Raw genomic sequence first — 20,679 nt, 5'->3', positions numbered from 1 at the left:
TCAGTGCATTAGTGTATTTTAGTGCATTTATGCTTTTGCTTTTTTCATGTATTAGTTTACAATTGTCTGTGTGTTTCAAAAGATTTGCATGCTAACAAGTGCAATCCTATTCTGAAACGTCTCATACTACTTTTAGTTGTTTCCTGCAGAACTAGATGTAAATGATTACCGAGTGCATCTGTCAGCCGCTCTTCCCAATTATTTATAATTCATTGGCAAAATCTGACAGAATATTTGTAAAGATATTAAGATTCGATAGGTTTTATGGAAAACAGTAGTCATATGCAGAAAAGATTTAATGTCCCACCTACAGAAAAGGGTGCAGCAAAGGTCAAGTTATCTCTTCATGCTAGCCTGCCAACTTATCAATTAGCCAGTGTTGCTCAAAGCCAGGCACAGTATATTCTGCCTTGCATTTTAAAGACAGGATACTCAGAAAAACTAAGGATACTTTGAAATGTGATAGAAATGGGAATTATTTCAGTAGGGTTTAGGGAGGAGGCCCACAGAAGAAAAAGAAGGTATTGGCAAAAGGGAAGGAGGACATAGTGGGCTTATTGCATGCACCAAGAATGCTGGACACGCAACACAGAAAAAAGAAAGGAACCAGGTGTTACCAGTTCTGCTACTGACATTTTGGCTTTTGCTGTTCTGCCTATCACCCTTTGCTTCTTCCGTTACCCAACGGCTTCCAAATGAAGAGAAACAGCATATGCTAGAGAAAAAAAAAGAAGGTTGTAACTGAAAACCAACTTCAGAAATACAATTTATTACGCCAAAAATGTGTAAAATGTATTTTCACAAATATGAACAAATATTAATAGACATTATAATCGTAGAAATCCAGGGATTTGAGTAACTGGAGGCCTCATCACTCAACTCTGTGTTGTTAATGGTTCTCTACCCCGTGCAATCTCTCCTTTGCATCAGTTACTTAGTAAAAATCATACGAGGAACTAATGAACTGTACATAAGAACAGAATGGTTTAAAAAGGGGAGGTCTCCTTGTGTAAATACGTGCAAAGTACAGCTCCCTGTTTGAGGCTGGAAGCGAGAATGAATAAATGCTTCAACGTAACAGCAACTCTGTTCCTTTTAGTCCTGGCATGAGCCAATTCCAGCCACTCCGACTCAAACACTTCATCCGTAAGAGGGCAGCGGCGTACATCAGCACGCACATGCACAGTTTTTTACATAGATTATATTTGTTTGAAAATTAACTACTGCTGCTGCTCAGGAAATAACATATTTATCTGATACTCTTCAGAACGTTTACTGCTTTGGCTAGTATCCCAAAATATATTTAGTATTTTACAGACTTTACATAAAACATTATCAAAGACCAGCCCTGATAAAGAACTGATCTTTTTATCCTGCTTCCCTGAACTTTCATCTTGCTTCCCTGGTGCACCACCTGTATTGTAAGTTTCTCTCCCGTTTTAATAGATTTCACATTCCTTAGGCAGAAACCTAAGTTTAGACAACAATAACTGTGTTGCTTACAAAACTATGCTGGAAAGGCTGGCAAATTATTACATGCAACCTTGATGAGATCTTTTGCAAAAGCTATGGCCAAAAGTGAAATTCAATTGTAAGATGAACTTTTGTTTATACTCATCAAGTCCCTATTTTAAATGCACTGATTATCCTTCTTTCTGTAGTGGCAGCACTCACACAACAAGACAGAGGAATACTATGAGACATGGCAATATTCTTAAATATCAGATGTTTATATCCTTCTATTTATATTACGATACTCCCTGGAAAGCACAGACACAGACCAGAACTCCATCTGTATCAGTTTTCCTAAACTCCAGAATTCATGGGGGAGGAAGCCTTATTTCTTAATGAACTGTAGATATTTAGCACTTTCAATATTTCTGCTACTCCTAATAAATAATTTTAAAAAATGTGGAGATGTATTCAGTGTTAGCATGTATTTGGAAATCCTAATGATCACAGACTATCATTACTGTAGGAAACAGCCAAGCTAACAAATGCAGAAAGCAAGACAGAGAAGCCTACCACGCTATCAACTTACGCAAACCTACACAACTCATTAAAAAAAAAAAAAAAAAAGCTTTTTATAAGCACACACAATTCAGTAAGAATGACAACAAACTTGAACTGCTCAAAACTAGCCACAAGAAGGAAGCTTGCAGATTGCTCGCTTTTTTAGTTGCACCAGGCGAGACCATTAACTGGAACTTATGTCAAAACTTACATGTTTCTCTAAATTTTTCTCACCATCCATAGACAAGGTGCCTCATGCAATTCAAAAAGTGTGTCTCTTTAAAATTCCTTTTTACTGTTTTCTTTAAATTTATATGTACCTTAGGGTTTACTTCCTCCTTCACTCCAAGTCTTGTAGAGTATTTCACAAAAACAGCCTCCAAAGCAAGCACTTCCATCTCCTGAACATAAGGGGGTGGGGGGTGGTGGTGCATGTGTCAAGAGGGACACCTATTTTGGGCGGTTTCTGACCTCACTTGGTTATTTACTTGAACAACACTAACAAATAACTTTCTGTCATCCTGAGAGAGGCCATGCACGCCCGAGATTAATGCTTTATGCTGCATTCAACCTCATCACAGAGGGGTCTGCGAGGGCCCCAGAGAGCCCTGTTGCACCCGAGGGCGGCACTCGGTGTAACGGGGCACCCGCTTCTCTCCCCGCCCTGCCCGCACCCACCACCGCCCCGAGGCGGGAAACGCCGAGACTCCCCCCGCCCTCCATCCCGGCCCGGCCGGGAGCAGGGGGCGTACAGCCGGGGCTCAGACCCCGGTTCGCCCCCCGGGACAGCGCCCCGCCTCGCCCCACACAAGCCGGCTCCTCCTTGCGCGGGGCCTGGCAGCCGCAGGCCAGCGCCCCGGGCCTCATTTACCACACAGACCGGGGGGAGGCCCCATGACCACCCGCCCGCTTTCCCCGCCGCCGCCGCCGCCGCCCCCAGGCTCTCGGCGGCAGCCCCATGTGCTTGCCCAGGCCTCCCCCCCTCACGAACCGGGCGGGAAACACCTCCCCCCGGCACGACGGCGGATCCCCCGCCAACCCTCACCCCACGGCACCTGGCGAGGAGGCGGCGGGGAGGAATGGGCGGCCGTCAGGGCTCGGCCCCGCGTCCCGCCCGCTCCCGTGAGGGGAGGTGCTGCCGCTGAGGGGAGGTGGCCCGGGCCGGCCCGGGGGCCGCCCTCCACCGCGGCCCCCTCGGCGGGGCGGTGCCGGGCGGGGCGGTGCCGCCTCTCGCGTCAGCCCTGCGCGGCGGGGCGGGGAGGGGACGGGAGCCTCGGCGCTGCCGCGGCGGGAGAGGCACCGGTGGGGCCGGCGGCGGCGGCAGCAGCAGCAGCAGCGGCGGCGGCTCCTCACGGGAACAAAGCGGAGGCGGTGCAGCCCCTCCGGCGCCACACGGTGAGAGTCGGGTGAGGGACGGGGAGGGCGGCGGTGCTCGGCCTCCCCGGGGACCCTCCCGCGCCCCCTGAGGGGCGGCTCGGCGCGGCGGAGGGGCCGCAGGCCCGACCCCCCTCCCCCGCCCCCTTCCCCTCACGGCCGCGGGGCGGCGTGACAGCCGACCCCCCGCCCACGTCCTTCCCCCGCCCCGCCGCGGGATGCACCTCCCGGGGGGTGCCGGCCCCGCTCACCCCTCTCTCCCCGGAGGGCCCGCAGAGGGGGTGCGTACCGCCTGCCGCGGGGTCTGCCTGCCTGCGAATCGCTTGGGGGGAGAGGGGGGGTGCGGTGAGAGAGGGGAGTGAGGAAAATATAAATAAATAAGGGAGTCGGTATGGACGCGGAGCCCGAAAGCAGGTAGGTGCGGGGACGAGCGCCTCGGCACGCGTCCGGGGAACCGAGGCAGCCGCTTCCGCAGGCCGGCGGCCGGGGCTGGGTGGAGGACCTCAACTTGGCCCGCAGCCTGGCCTCGGGCGGCCCCCGAGGGGTCGGCCGGGTCGTGCCGGGCCTCCGCCGTGGTACCGCGGGAAGTGCTGGGACAGCGGCCCGGGCCCGGGCTTGGGGCTGGGGCTGGGGCTGAGGCTGCCTCGCCGCGCCGAGTACGCGGGCGCGGGGCGGCGGGGACCGCCGAGCTCAACAAGCCGCCTTTTCTCGCCCTGTGGAGCAGCCTGGTGCGACTTTCCCGCGGAATGGTTGTTTTTTATAGGGGTCTTTTGGGTGGTGGGATTTTATTTTATTCCCCCTTCCCCAGCCCCTCGCTGCATGCGCTGAAGGTGGCCGGAGGCTCGCCTCCTCCGTGGCTGCACACGCAGCGCTCCTGGTGTCCTAACGATATGGCAGTAGCACTTCCTGCTGCAAATCACTTCGCGATAGTTTTTGAAGCGCTGCTTAAAGGCGGCACTGTAAGCAAGGAACCCCCTTCTCAGAGGTAAGCTTGAAATCCTGCGAGCTAGAGGCTGTTTTCAAGACTGATGTGTGTAACGTGCTGCTGTTGCTTTTCATCGAAATGCTAGAAATGTAGTCTGTTGCTGGCTTACTCTTGGCATGAAGGTAATTCCCCTTTGCTGCGCCTTATTGGTGTGCACTCTGTTGTTTTGTACCCAGCTGTAGTTACCGTCGCCGTCTTCTCGTTGTGAAAAAGGCTAGTTTCAAATATATGTTCAGAGATACATGTGTATTAAGCAAGAATGATGAGGAGTAAGCTGTATTATAATGCTGTACTGGGGGTAGCTTTTCATTCTGGAATAACTTGAGAAAATGGAATTGCTCGCGAATAAAATTTATGGGGACTTGAGTTTAAAAACCTTAGCCATTAGCATTTGTTATACTGTTTTAAATGAATAGATATATTAATGTAGATTTCTGTTGTTATTTATTGCTATTTTGACGTTTCTTTCGTTTACTGCAAATATCTACTGAATTAGTCTAGAGATCTTTTATTTTGCTCCTTGTATGAGCATCTTTGTACAGAATAGTCTTGCTCGCTCTTTTTCCAGCTTGTTAATGCCTTTTTCCCTCAAAAATTTTCAGAGCATGGTCAGAAGAGGAATGGATGTAACATGATATCCTCGGACTACTCAAAACACACAAATTCTGCAAAGATTTGTTTTTTGGTTAAGTAATACAAAGAAAATGGATGAATCAGCTTTGCTGGATCTGTTGGAGTGTCCTGTTTGCTTAGAACGCCTTGATGCTTCTGCAAAAGTCTTGCCTTGCCAACACACATTTTGCAAACGCTGTCTGCTAGGCATTGTGAGCTCTCGAAATGAGCTTCGATGCCCAGAGTGCAGGACTTTAGTGGACTGCAGTGTTGACGAACTTCCCAGTAATATTTTGCTTGTTAGACTACTGGATGGCATCAAACAGAGGCCTCGAAAACCCAGCGCTGGTGGTGGGACTGGTAGCACAAATGCTTTAAGGGTCCCCATCAACACTGTAGCTAATTGTGGATCAAAGGACCTGCAGACCTCTCAAGTTGGACAGCAGCAAAGGGTGCAAGCACGGAGCCCTCCTGTTAGGGTAAGTACCATGTGATGATGGTATTTTGTTGCAATCGTATCTTTTCCTGTACTGTTTCAGAACATTTGATGGCCTCTGCTTCAGGATAAGGGCAGTCAGATAGTAAATACAGCAAAACGGTAGTTTTGAGAACTGTTGTAGATTTCTAGCAAAACACATCAGTGTTCTTATCAGTATTGGTTTAATGGTATGTAAATACCAGTAATAATGGATCCTTATTAAAACTTAGTTGTTGAGGTAAGGAGAAGAAAAACATCTCAATACCTTAATTGTCTTATTAAAAGGAAGTCAAATAGAACAAGATAATTTATGTGGAAGGCTTAAGTAATTGTTAAGGATAAACATCTTGTGAAGAACACTTGAAATTGTTCTTGGTTTGTCAGCTGCAAGATTAGAGTTTTTATTTTGGCTCTTGTGCTTTCTGTAATGATTCTGACTATCAGTAAATTTTCTCTGAATTACATCTAACAAATGTTAAACATGAGCAGGGGAGTTTTCTTGTTGAAGTCGACGAAGGTTTTGCCATTGGCTTCTAAGGAGCTACGTTTTTACTTCCTTTAAAAAGAAATCTTTGCATTACTGGGATCTGGTAAGTTATTTGTACTCTCAGTCCTCACCTCTTTAATTAGTTTTTCCTCAAAGTATTTTTTCTAAGTGATTTGGACAATCTATGTACTGTGATGGGAAAACATTGCTTTCTGTCTGTACTCCTGTTTATGATCTATGCAACCTGTAGATTCTGTCATATGTTATAATCAAGGCTCAATAGCCTCATTTATGATTATACATTCTGGAGCCTGTATCAGCAAATATATTTGGTGAGGTGACTGACCTTGCTTTGTTTTATCTAATGACAAGGCAGATCAGCTTCTCTGAAAGGTCTTGCTGTCCATTTTGTGATGCTTGCATATTCAGAGTTCCTGTGTTTGAAGTAAAGTTTCTTGAATGGTTTAGGTGGTTTCCTTCTTGTGCAGTTTATTTTATTTTTAAGAAATGTCTTAAGGAGTTCCAAGGAGAGGGGCTTAAACATGCATTAGGCAAGACTAGTCTTCATTTTAAAGTATAGCTGAATGATTTAGTTTACTTACCCAGTGAAGGAAGCCTTACACTGATTTGTCCTCAGTTGTACTTAGATGAGTGGAATATCTCTAAAACATCTTAGATATGCCTCTTAAGTTTGCATGAGGATTTAAAATACAGGTGCTCTTCCATTAGGTTGTATTGTTTTCTCTGCTTGGTAGAGACTCTCATTAGGTTCTTTACTTTAGAATATAAAAATAATAATTATCATGCCACTTCCTGTTAATGAGTTTTGTTCTGCATATAGATTAATTGGTAAGGGAGGGGAGAAGATGATGTGGTGTTTCTTTTTCTTTCAGAAGGTAAACCTTAATAAATACTGCAAAGAATCTTCAGCAGTATCAAAACCAGTCTGGTCTTCTCCAGAACCTTAGTGTTTACCATGGTACCTTGCATTTGCAAAAGCTCTTCAATTTAAAAAAAAAAAAAGCAAAATAACCGTATAACTTGTTTATATATTCTTGTGTTGACCTTTGTAAATAACTTTGTGTTTTCAGAGATGGCTTCTCCTCCAAAAAGGCTTCTGGTGCAGCAATGTACTGCATATGTGAATGGCTGCGCTTCAGAGTTTCTGAAAGTGTTACTAGAAAAAATAAAACTGAGAATGGAATATTCTCTTTATTTAAAAAATGTTCTATAATATCCTGTTGTGCAACATTTGCATTTCCAGATGTTGTACAGTGTAGAAAGTGATAACATATGGAATGCTGCTTCAATTTATTAGTTATGCTGTACCATGTGCCATTAAAATTGTGACCATGTGCATTCCCCATGCAATTAACTGATACTGAATGTATGTTAGTAATTCAGCATTTTACAGTAAGTCTGAATACATCTTTTTTTCTGGGGTTTCACAGGCATTCTTGTGTCTTCTTCCCTTTGAGAGACAGAGGAAGATGATCTTCTCATCTTTTGTCCACTTTTCCCAGACCCTTTTTTCTAGGAAGGCAGTACTTTTAAGAACCAAGCTGAGTCTGAGGGATAAGAAGGGGGAGATATGAAGAACTTTTCCTTGTTCTATATGAAAAATGCTTTTTAAAAAAAAGTCCAGAAAGCAAAATGCCAATTTAATAGACAGTGTTGAAGTGAATGCCCTACTTGTTTTGCTAACTATAACATAAAAGATGGTTGCAAACAGAATTCCTCTCTGGGAATTGGAGAGGAAAATCTGTTTCTAGATGAGTGGCAGAGTCAGATTTCCTGAACTAATTTTGCTGAAGGGGAACTAGTAAATGAAAGTTGCTGTTACGTTAAATGAAGTGAACGTGGATGAAGGCTGTCAAGTCATAAACATTCTGCTTATACCCTGAAGTAATACTAAGCTCATAAATGCCCTTTCAGTGGATGCCATAATTTTCAGAAAAGGTTAATACAGCATGTACTGCAGTGTGATTTCCTGAACTGTATCAATGACTATGGAGCTGCCTGCCCTGTTATTGCACAGTACTATGTATATTGCATTCTCTATATGTATATGGTGACACATGGCAATAAACAAACAAATGGTTCCTTGAGTCTTAAAACTAATGAAGCTGGGTGGGTGGTGGGGATTAACAAATCCTGTGCCTTGTATGTCCACCACTGCAATAACCCTGTTTCTTTCTGTAACCTCTATAATCTTTCACTGCCCTAGCAACTGCAATTTCTCCCTGCAAGTTCTTAACCTCTTTCTATTCCCTGCTGTTTTGATGCGTAAAGCCTTCTGTGCCTTTGCCTGGGTACTGGTTGGACAAAGGCAGTATACTGCTGTACCTGATGGAAAACTGTGTGTGCTGACTGCCCAGCTCTTCAGTTCTGAGCAGACAGCTTGCCTGGGAGAACAAATAATAGTTACACTCATGCTGCAGCTTCCTCTCTGGTATGGATGCTAATTTAATACTTTTCTTTTCTTTTCTTTTTTTTTTTTTTAAGTGAAAAACTTCAGCTAGGCTGACAGCTTGGAAGAGCTGTAAGAACCATGGTCTGTTGTCAAATCTGCTTGGGACTAGTTATCAGGAGCAAGTTATTGAGGGCTGTTGAGGGGCTGCATGATAACAAGCCGTGTTTCCTTCAAAAGAGTGTATGAAAATTTTAGGGTACTTAATTTCAAATTTATGCTCACGTTATTCATCTTGTCATTTTCGCAAAGTATGTCAAACAAGTATTATCTTAAGTTCTTTATGGTAGTTTTACAACGGTGTGCTTATTGCGGCAGTCTTAAATGTAGCTGTGTGCATAAGTTGCTAGATGTTGGAGAGCTGTTCTAATTTCTCCATTAGAGCATAGATTTAAGATGACACGCGTTTGACTTTTCCCTTGAATTTGTATGTGCCTAAGACATACCGATTCTTCTGCTAATTTCTTTATAGTCTGAGTTTCAGAAATTAGGACTGTCTTCTCAGCAGAACTTAGAGTGGAGTTCTCTAGATAGTCTGAAATCTCATCACTGTTGAAAATATTTTTTTAGTAATGTTTTCAGCTGTTCAGTGAACTAAGTGTAGGCAGGAAGAGATAAGCAAAGGATTCCAATGATTTCCCTTTCCAAAAGAAAAGCATGAATAGCTTAAAAGTTGTCCCTGTCTAATCGAGTTGATGCTTATGCTGAATTGATGCATTGAAGTATTGATGGGGTAATTTGGGTGTATTATACTGTACGTCAGTGGGAAATCTTACCGAGAAATGTTAAAGTGTGGACAATGGGAAGGTCCTAAAGCTTTTCCCTTTTCTCTTGTTTTTATTTTGGAAATCTAATATCTCTGCTAATAGCACTCTTGGTGAAGTCTTGAAATGAGAGGGTAAAGGAACATTACAGGTTATTAGAAGATGCTCATTAAAGGTTTTCCAACTTCGTCAATAAATTCTTGCTCTATGCACACCTAAAACTTTGTTTTTCTGTTGAGAACCACTAGCATCTGAGATGTTTGCAATAAATTCTTATAAACTGAAGAGGAAAGAAAAACCCACAAACAGAAGGTTGTTCCATGAGTTTCTGCTGATGCTCAGCTGTGTTGCGTCATAGTGTAAATCCACATGTCCATTCTCCTGCTTGTGTAACACAGGAAAGCAACAGTAAAATTTTAAATTACCACATCCATACTGCCAAAGCAGCGGTCATTTGTGATCCAGTAGTCCTGCCTGGAAACTGCTAAAGCAGCTTTAATGCCAAGAAGGAAAATAAATGGAGCCAGGTTCTCTTCCACAGCTGAACTTGGCACACAGCTTGGGGCAGTAGTGACAGTGGGCCACCTTCTGGTCTGCGGTGACTTCAGCAGGTCAGGCTCCTGTCTTGATCTCTATGCATCATGTTAGCAATTGATTTTCTTTTATCCTAGCCGCCCTGGAGTAAAGAGTTCAGGGTGGCAGCTCACACAGTTTGATTCAAAAACCTGATAGGAGTTGAAATAAGTGCTTCTGGCATAGCTATGACACTTGTTGGGCTACTGAGACCCTGGCAGAACTTAGTTGTCAAAGGAAACTTCTTAATGATTAGAAAACAGCAATGGGGCTGAAAATGTGTGTTCATGGATCAATACCTTTAATAAAGGATTGAAAATAAGTATGGGGATTGCCCAGCATAGCAGCAGGTGTAGATTGGAACAGATGTTTAAATCGTCTCTGAACAAGAGTTAGTAGAATAAAACAGTGTATAGAAATGTCGTATTGGTAAACATCTGCTGGTCAGGTACTCTTAGAAGAGGCTTACGTTGTGATAATAGATTAGTCTGTAAAGCATGCCACTTTGGGGGGGAAAAAAGGTTGTAGAAATGTGCAAGAAATGTGCTACTGCAGTTAGTTTCATGATTGGCATTTGTGATGGTAGCTTGGAGAATCATTACTTGATGATACAATCCTCAAAATCAGGTATGTGTACAAATATATACAAAATCTGCTTTCCCCTTGCAATTTTTCTCTTTTTTTTTTTTTTTTCAGTATCTTATCATTGTTTGTGTAGTTTTAATTATCCATTCCTGCATATATTCCATCCTATGAAAGTAAGTCGAGGTGCAACTTTAACACGTGAAATATCTTAATTTGAGAATATGGAGATAGGTGCATATTCATATTCCAGAGTGGTCATTAGAAAAAAACATTTGGAAAAGTCTCTCTAAATCATTTATGCACGCTTTTGTTTCCTTTCACACTTTCTGAAATACTAGATTCTGCTTTTACATTTACAATTGTTTGTTCAATTTTAATTACTTCTTTGTAACTCTTTTGTATCCTATGTTAAGATAGATAAAATTTAATGGAGATTATAAATATAAAAGGAAAATAGACTGTCTCTCATGGTGCTAACGTGTTTCCTCTTTGAGATAAGTAATAAAGTAAAGAGCGGGAGGATAAGCAAAAGGAAGAATTGTCTCAGTATCTAAAGGCATTGGGCTAGGATTGAGAGCTTCCGGGCTCAGTTCCTGGCTGGGCCACAGGCAGCCTTTATAACCTTGCACAGAGTCATTCAAAGCTCTTTGTGCCTCTGTTTCCCATCTGCAGATATGACTGATAGTACTTCCTTTGTTTGACTTGCTATTTAAACTGTATATTCTTTAGGGCAGAGATTGACTTTCTTATTTTGGATGTATCTATAGGGTGTTTTACAATGGGTCCACAGTCTCCGTTGAGGTCAGTAGATAACCGCTGTTGACTCTTTAAAACATTGATTTCCTCATTACTGGAGAGCTCTTCATAATCCATTTCCTGTACCAAAGATGGTCCAGTGCCTAGTGTTACATTGTTAAAAGAATTTCATTTTGTGTTTGGATGTTTATTAGGGAATCACATAAATACCCCAGTGAGGAAAAAACAGACACTTAAAAAAAAACAACTGTGTAATCTGGCATTCTGTTCTTCAGCTAGAGAAGTCTGCATCCAGCTGACACGCTGGTGTGTAGATTTGCGTGTGTTTTGAAAAGAATAAAAAGAGAATATATAATGTGAATGGGTTTGGTAGTACGGAAATATTTAATTCCATACTTTGAACCTCGATAGCAATCTTTAATCTGCCAGCTAAAATAAATCTGCTTGATAAAATAGCTGTGAAACTAGTGTAATCCCTTTATTTTGAAAATAATTAGGTTTTGAAGTAAGTTGATTTATAAATTAAACAAATCCACAGTATTTAAGTGTGATACTTAAATCTATTTTGATTTTGTTTCTCAGAGCCTTTTATTTTTATTTTTTTTTTTTAGTCAGTGGAAGATACTGTTGTAGGATTGCTTTGTTTTCAGGTGGAAGAGGGGGCTGTCTTTATTTCCCTTCATTTTCCAATTTAATATTCCTCCATTTCTGTAGATTCGTTTAAAACAGTCTACCTGAAATAAAATGGTGTCTTTTTTTCTCCACTGTAATTTGGCCGGTGAGTTACAGGTTATTGGTCTACTCAAAAAGCTTTGATCATTCAGAAATTCTAAACTTCTGCACAAAAAGGAAGTCTAAAGCTCTTACTTTTAATGGGCTCATGAAGGGGAGCAGTTTGTTTTTGTTGTGGGTGTTTTTATTTTTTTTAAGAGAATAAAAATCTTTTAATTTTTCTCTTCTTACAACAGAAGTCAAATACCAATAAAATTGCTTTACAGAGGTGATCCAGGGTCTGGTTAGCAAAGTCAGTCAGCAGTGCTATTGCTGTGTTTCTGTGTGCATAGCATCTGGCTTTCTGCAGTGGCTACCTCTTGTTTGGTGGCTTAATAGACATCCTGTACAGTAGGAAGAGCTGAAGGGCCTGACTGGGATGGAGTCAGCTAGAATTCCTTCTCCTCCCCTCTCCTTTACCTGAGTGAAATGGTTTTCACATGGTACTTCCTTTTCTTACCCCTGTGTTTAGTGTATGGATAGGAACTGTGGAAAACAGCAAGCCTGAAACTGCAGCTGTGATAATAAAACTGAAAACTTGTTATGTTGAATTGTTTGTATTTCTTTTGGTGGACTTCCTCTTGCAGTGCATTTGGCCTTCTCCTTATGATGTGCTTAACACCTTCCTTGGTCTTTTCTTTGGCTCCTTCGTTGTCCTTTATTCAAATGTTCTCTTGCCTCTGATCTTAGCATACTACTTCCAAGAAAAAGAAAACATATATCTTTCTTCCCTCTTGTGTCCAATTTGTCCTTGACTGTGTCAAACATAGGGAAAATAAAATAAGCAATAAGAAAGAAAATGTTCTGTTGAAGTATCTGGACTACAGACACTCTTGTGGTATGTATGACTAAGTCTGCTAAATGAGTGAGGAACATAAAGTGTAGGTTAATATTACTGTATTGCTTTGCCTCCTTTGATTTAAAATTTTCCTTTTTCTCGTTTTGTTTTTCTGTTCTTTAAATCGTTGTCCATATGCACATCCGAGTGTGAGTAAGAATGTGTCTCAGTAATTAAAGCTGCAATACTGTCTGGTCAGCCCTGTTCATACATACACCTTATTACTGGGTACACGAAGGAAAAGCCTGTGTCTGTTGTGTGGACCAAGAATGGTTGCTTTGAGGTGAGCTGGATTAATTTTAGGAAGGAAATGGCCCTGAGGTGGGAGAGTGGCACCTCCTTGGGAAGTACTCTTTTCTGCACTTATCTTTCTTCACCTTCCAAACTAATGAAGATCGCTTCAGCCTTTCTGATCTGTCTTTACAAGCGAATGGGTACCTTGACTCTGGCATGTGTTCAGAATGCTGAAGAATGTTGATGTTGTGTGTGTTACAGATTTTCACCTTCCTCTAGATCTAAGAGGGAGAGGGGAAAAAATGCTGCTTCAGAAGCAGCTTCTGAGAGGCGATGTGTGCCCCTGCATGAGTGCTGTTTTGCAATTTTGTAACTGGTGTACTTCAGTTATACTTCAATATCTGCAGTCCAAGCCTGAAGTGTTAGGACAAGGAAGCAATAATTCCACTACTGTAGAAGTCCTTTGTTCTCCTTTGGTTTCCAACTGTATCAAGTTCTGGCCCAGCAGTGCTGGCAGTTGAAGTTATCATCTTGGCAGGCATCTTCTAGACATAGCACTGTCTCTGCAACCAGAATCCTGGGTATAGAGGGGGAGATGGCAGCACTGTCCCCTGTTTGATTGTCAGACTAAACAGTGGGCTAGTCCTACTTAGTTAGAGCCTTGCTGCAGTGAGAGTGCCTGAATAACTGCTTTTATTTGTTCTCATCCCATAGATATTGCCAGCGCTGCCATGCAGTTTGGGCACAAAGCTCCTATCTGGTCTTGGTCAGCACAGAGGCGAACAGTGAAGTCTGTTTTCTCTTCTGCGTGCTCTTAAATGTCAGGAAATCATCAGGACTCAGGAAGATGCTCTAGAGATAAGGACAATCGCTCCGAAGAGAGAAACTGAGTCCAGAATTTTGAATTCTTTGACATGTGATGGTTATATGCATATCTTTAAAATGTCATTCAATGTTTCCTGGAAGCGTACAGGTGTGGATTCTCCAGTTGAGGGGAAAATGAAACATGGCAGTCAAACTCAACTCTTCATGTTTCATTTACAGACACTGTTGCCAAAGTGTCTCAGAATCTGGGCCTGCTAGGTACATGAAAATCAACTTTGGTGCATGTGAGCAATCCACCACAGAAATCACTTATGCCTGTACCCTTAGAAGCTTAGGACTGTGACACTCATTTGACACTTCTTGTGGCACTATGATTTGTTATTCAAAGTTAGGTTTTTGTAGCATAAGAGTATGAACACTTCAGAATTTTAAGTAATTTAATTTCTTGTCTAGGTCTTTGTTCCTACCTTGTTTGGCCCTTGATTAATTCACCACCACCACCTATAGTATAAGCACTTAAACTCTCGAGTATAAGAAAAACAGAACCTACGAGAATGTGTCCGATATACTAAAAATGAGAACCAGGTTCTCTTGTGCAGATGTGTGTGTGCTGTCTCTCTTACAATAGTTTTGTTTGAAATGGTACTGATATGCACAGCCTTCCACAAATAATTTTTAAAATACGGTGTAAATTTAGGGGGGTGGGGGGGGTGTTTTTTTTTTGGTTGTGTGTTTTGTTTTTTTTTTTTTAAATTGAACTAAAAGCTCTGGTCTGCTGCTTAATTTCTATCTTTCAACTTGGCATGATTTTTCAGAGATGACTATAGATCGTCTGGTTTTATTTTCTCTAAATGTGCAAAGTATAATTTTACAGTTTCTAGCTCAGAAGTATGCTATTCATCATAAATGCATTTTGATCAAAGGTAAGCATTTCAATGTTGCTTAAAAATTAATGCAAATATTCTCCTCCTCTCTGAAGGAGTGCTGCCAGCGTTGCACAAAAGATAAGCCAGGCATCAGAGAGTGTCCTGTTGGACTTCATAACACCTGAACCACTCCCCAGTCTTTAGTGTTCCTTTGTTAATAAAACTGATTTTGTTTCATGGCGTTAGTGTTGCAATAAGGTGAGGTAACTCTGCTCTCCTTTTTATAAAGGAAATATGTGGATATTACCTCTCTTGACTACTTCTCAGCACCTAAACTTTCAAAATGTACATGTACATTAAAAGCTTTTTAAAGAACTGAAACACTGTTTTATCTTGTGTGAACCACAGTTTTACAAGACAAGCTTTTGAAAAGCTCTGGTTAAAGACAAAAGTACTCCTACCAGATTTCCAAGCTGCTGAGCTCAAGAAAAGGAATGTAGTCTTACTTGCACAGAGGAGTGAGAGGATCAATATTGAATAATTTGAATCAAGTCTCTTCAACGATTCTTTATTTGCATGCTGTCTAAATTCTTTAGGTTATGCTCTGCATTTTATTTATTAAAAAAAATTGGGGAAGAATGAGGCACTTCTGACTGATTAAAAAGTGTTAAGATGAAAAGTATTCAAAGATAATCAGATGACAATCTGAGTTGGCATATATAGGGCATAGCTGTTCTACAAGCTTATTTTAAACAAATCCAGTAAAGATGAATTTGGTGTGCTGTGCTAATGTGCCTTTGAGTAAAGATGAAGCTTTTATCCTGAAGCTGAGAGCTTGCTAAAAGAAAATCAACGTCTCGTGGACGTTCACTTTTTTGTGTGTGCCAGTGCCCTACTATCTCACATAGTCTTCTTTTTCATGAGATAGATAAAGATCTGAGAGGAGAGTCTTAAATCTTATCCATGCTAGCAGAGTTAAGCCATTTTCAAAACCTGTTTAATTTAACACAGTTTTTAATCCACAGCCTTATTAAGTTAACAAGCCTTCAGCCTTGCCACCAGGTTCTGTAATCTTCTTAGACCTTCGGTCTAAGCAGGGCAGGGATAGTCAATAAGTAAGAAGAATAGATAATCTTTCGGAAGACTTATAGGTATTCCAGAAATATGTGTTGATATCTACTCTGAGTTTTGAAAGGCTGAGAAATGCTGATCTGAACTTCCATTGAGTATAAGACACAGTACCTACAACTGGAGGAAAAAGTTAAAAGGGCTATCACTTTGTTTTGCTGGGGGGAATAAAGGATTATTTTTTTTAATGTATTAATTCCTGCTTTAACAGCCCAATAAAATTAGGTTAAATTTTAAATATAGAGTGGGGTAAATGAAGATAACAGTTTGTTTCCTTGCCATTATGCATATGCAGATTAAAAGCTTCTTCGTGGTTGTTTCACAAGCTATCTTTGAAAAGATTTCAGGCAATCAGTAGACTGTGGACCAGAACTTAGAAAACATTGATGCAGATAATGTGGTAGTGGCCACCTCTGTAAGCTGCATATTACTTCTGTTCAGTTTTGGCTCTTCTAGCCCTGTCAAACTTAAGCTGTGTCTGTCTCCTGAGCAGAGCTGCTGAGGTAGTGGAGTTGAAGGAAGGAAAAAAGAGTTTATAGTGGAAGAATACTAACTGCAGGATCCCTGCCAGACATGTTCAACACAGTGGAGGAGCAAAGGAGGTGGATGTAGGGTGCAAGCCAGGTCTGGGAGAGGCCAAGGGTGACCTTGTGTTTGGCAGAGGCAGAGGAGCTGAGTACAGAGCGAGTATGGGGCATGAAAGCAGTTGCTCATCTCATTGAAAGAACAGGAGAAGGCCTCTGTGAGGAGATGACTAAACAGCAGAGAAATTTCAATACTGATGGATGATAAAGACCCAAAAGGTCAAGTAATAATGGAATAGAGGACAGTGAATTATGTTGAAAGCAAACAAACCATGGTAGTAGATTTGGAACGCAGCAATAGACAGATTGGATAAAAAAATGACAAAGAAGGAAATCGGATTGAGAAAAACAGGTCTCTGCTTACTAGAATTGAATTAGAGACCTGGTGAGGAGGATGTGCTGAAGGAACAAGTTGAAGAGGTAGCTTGATGTTTGAGCGTCAAAATAGAAAAGCTGATGTGGAGGAGTTGGCTAGACAAGAGGTGAGAACAAGAAGAATTAGCTGTGTTGACTCACTGCCATCTATATCCTTCCAGTATGTGTGTAGTTTAATTTCAGAATACTTCGTATTTTATTTTTCGTTGTTTATTTTGAAATAGTATGTTATGTACTATGTGTCATGTAGAATATTTCAGTTCCAAAATGGTTGAAGAACTTCCTGTTCAGGACCATGAGGATTATTTCTGGCATATCTCTCAAGCACTTTGAGATTCTTCACAGGACTCTAAAAATGTCAATTTTATTACCAATAAACTATTCTCACAGTTCTTATAGAACCAATAAAGCTACAAATTTAAATCTCCCATTCAATAGGAGGAGGTTGGCTAGTGTCCTAAGAATTGCTTGGAAATAAGAAAAGTTTCTCAAAGAAGGGAGAAAAGAAAAAAAAAAAAAAAGACCATTTGTGACTATTCTGATTTTGTAGCATTTTCTTTCACTTTGCTTCCATGTTTCTTCGGTCTTTTGTGTAGTTCTTCAGTTAGTAATAGCTGAAAATAAGAATGTAAACATCCTACTGGCATTACAGAGCATGGCTACGATCTTACTACTCTTTTGAATTTAGTCATGGCAGATAAGAAGAATGAATTTCGTGGGGCAGGTTCTCCAAGCAAAATAATAGACTATGTTTTCAGTCCCTTGGAGCAGCTCACCTTTCTGTAACATGCGTAAAAGGAAAACTGTCTTTCTAGAATCATGTTTTCAAAATGCATAATTTTTGTTTAGTACGGGAGATTTTTGTTTATCTTTACTTTCACTAGTAAGTGGAATCGGTTTTTCAGTGGAGAAACACAATAGCTAGTGGGCTGTTTCTGGAAACAGATTCCCAAAGCAGTTTACAATTTCAAGAAGTGTTTATCTTCTCATACTGAAACCTCCCAACCCAGAAAGAAACATAAGGGTCAACAAAAGCTTATTTCTAACTTCAGCTTCTGTTGTGGGTATATGCTCATTACTCAGGAAATCATACTTTTTAGTATATTCAAGTCAGAATTGTGCTGCTCGCAACAGGGAGCTGATGTTGTTTATGCTTCCCTGTTTGTTATCTTACCAGCTGTAAAAGAAACAGCTGTAAAAGAAACAGTATTAAAAAAAGGTCAAAAATGGATTTTAAACGGCATACAAAAGGAACTGGTTATTCTACAAGAGTATTACACTAAAAAAAAAAAGTGTCTCTGTCAATACTCTTGTTTCAAATTTTCTGAGTTTGCACTAAAGGAATCCAAGAAAAAAAGAGGTGCGAGTTAAAACCACACAACTGTCAGGAAGTGTTTGTGCCCCTTTTTTTCCTGCAGCAATCACACAATTTTGTATGCCATCTCAGATGCCATTTAAAAAATATTCTCTGAGTAAAATTTTATGTAACATGGCATCCTTAATCCTTTTAGAGCTTTAGAAATGTCTGCAATGCACATGCAGTTAGGCTATACCACGCAATTCCTTATTTTTTTTATGTTGATGGGAGTTACAACAGTTAATGAGATAGATTGGTTGGTGAAATTTATGACCTTGTTTGTTGTTTTTTGTAGACTGTGGTTGTCTGAGTGGATGTGTATTTTTGTCTGGAGTGTACTGCACAGTTCAAAAATAAAGATTAGATTAGAAATGGTTAAAAAAGAAGAAATAAAATTATTTTAGAGTCAATTTTGTACTTGCAGTAATGGAAGGGTATGGATTTATAATATTCAGAGGCACAGTCCTCAGAAGAAACCTGTGTGTGTGAAATTTTTCATCTGCTTGCAAGATTTCAGTGCAGCTTCACTTAGATATAGTCAGATTGAAGCCCAATCACACATAGCTGTATTGAAGTTCAAGGTGGTTTATCTGAATCAAACAGAAGCACAACTTGGTCGTTGTAATTAGATATGTCTTATAGCTCAAAATCTTGTAGCCCAGTATGCGGTAATCATAGCATATTTGGTAGTTGGGCTTGGTTAGTCTTGCCTATAGTAAATGGAAAGCAAGGTATTCCAAATCATGTGTTTCAAGCAAATGTTAAATAGTTGCCTCCAGGAATTCATAAGTTTTGTTTGCATAAGATATTTTATGATGATGGAGAAATCCTCTTCATGCTTAAACGGATAACTTCACCCTCAGATCTGGGTGTTGGCTGCAGTCTTGTTTAGGAAATCATGGCTCGCTCTTCTAATTGCTATTTACAATGTAAGGTTAGGACCCCACATCTTCCTAGAAACAGCATTTAATTCTTGTGAAGTCAAATACCTCTGGTTCTCAAAGCTAGAACATTAGGAAGAATTTGTAAGATTTCAGATAAGCCGAAATCAAGTTATGCACTGATTTTCAAGGTTTGAATGCATGAATGTGTTTTAAAACTCAGATTTACATTCTTTCTGCATGTTTCCATTTGGGGAAAGTGGTAGAGTCAATGAAACTTCTGATAGAGTGTGGCTTTCCAACTCCGGGAAAACCTTTGCTTTGTACAAAGGCAGACCAAACTTGGAACAGAATTCAAATGGCAGGGCTTTGTCAGTGTCACAGAGCTCTGCCTTTGGGTGCAGACTGCAATTACTGAAGTCTACACTAAATATAGTGATGCCAAACTGTACTTTGTTTTTGGAGGAGGTTGTTGATTTTTATTACGATTCATGAATCTGAATGTCTTAGTAGTGGTACTCAGTAGATGCCATAGCATTTGATTTGTGCTATGTTTTGAGAAAAGAATACTTTTTGCAGATTTCTTTTTTCTGTTGAGCATATTAAGTTTAATAGAAGAAATCTGTCCAAAGTAGTTTTATGTAAACACTCACTGTGTTTATATTTTTCAAGGTCTTGTAGCTATAGAAATAAAATTGCCGTTTTGAACTCTGCTATTAAAATATACATTGGAAAATACTCTGTTGGAATACAGAGGAGTGTTAATGGCTTTCATGAAAACTGATCTGGTAAAAATCAACGAGTGCAGTTGGATATCCTTCATTAGAGGGACACTGGTCTTAGTGTTCCTGTGGTAGCTGAAGCAATAGAAGCTGCTGCTAAAGGCACTGATCAGCATAATAAACCTGTAACAGTGGAGACTGCCCTATGAGGACTGATAAAACTGACTGTAAATACCAGGGCTGGGTGACTGGTTAGTGCCTGAAGAAAAATGTATTTTTTTGAGAGAAGGTTAAAAAGAAGGAAAAAAAAAAAAAAAAAAAGCAGACGTGTGCATGAATGAGCAAGGTAACAGACAACGCTCGAGAGAGCACGGGGCTCGCTGTTTGCACTGACAGTTGCGTAGTATGCGGGGGCTGTTTCATGGTCATGTTATATTCAGGGATTCATGATTTCATGACTGTTCTTGGTAAATACTACTTTGAATTCTCATTTTTGTCTTTCTAATGGAGGTAAGCCAGCAAGGACCTACGAATGTTGGCTAGCTGTTCAGATCAAAGGCTAACAAATACTTTGTGGTTTATCTCTATTATTGCAAACAACGTTTTCAAAAGATACTAGAAAAAGTAGCATTGGATACAGAAGTCTGGTGTTTCTTCTGTCATTTTGTCAATATGCATTAAATCTCCTTTAAGTGAATCACCTTAATTACGGCAATTGAGCCTTTGGTTCAGTATTTAATGTACTGTGGAGACTGGTACTGGTGATCGTAGTGGCTTAATCTTGTAGACTTTTGGCCCCCCTTTCTAAACCCGAAGTTGTTCCTCTCTGTGAAAATAGAATATCCACTGGAAAAAGGATTAAAACCCAACTGCCCACATCCTGAGCGAGTGCTTGGGTTGTTGGGCCAGAGAATTGTTTTGCAATCCCTTTCAGCGCTGTAATAGAGGTTAAAGGAAATCCATGCCAAGACATCTGTGGTTTGGTGGTTGGATCTCATGTC

The 20,679-nt window shown here is 40.9% G+C and overlaps 1 protein-coding gene across 1 annotated transcript in view; it reads left to right on the top strand.

Moving 5' to 3' along the window:
• Window positions 1–5,076: 5,076 nt before the first annotated feature.
• The window catches only part of SH3RF1 (SH3 domain containing ring finger 1), a gene marked incomplete at its 5' end in the record, with an annotated part of 87,887 nt that continues 72,284 nt past the window's right edge, over window positions 5,077–20,679 (top strand). The window contains one exon of the mRNA XM_082482958.1: window positions 5,077–5,463. Within this exon, the coding sequence (XP_082339084.1) occupies window positions 5,077–5,463 (387 nt within the window). The remainder of the gene's footprint in view (window positions 5,464–20,679) is intronic.

This window comes from Vanellus vanellus (genome assembly GCF_965231255.1).
Source record: "Vanellus vanellus genome assembly, chromosome: 4".
NCBI lineage: Eukaryota > Metazoa > Chordata > Aves > Charadriiformes > Charadriidae > Vanellus > Vanellus vanellus.
The sequence above is the reverse complement of the archived record's forward strand: the minus strand, read 5'-3'. Positions and strand labels throughout refer to the sequence as shown.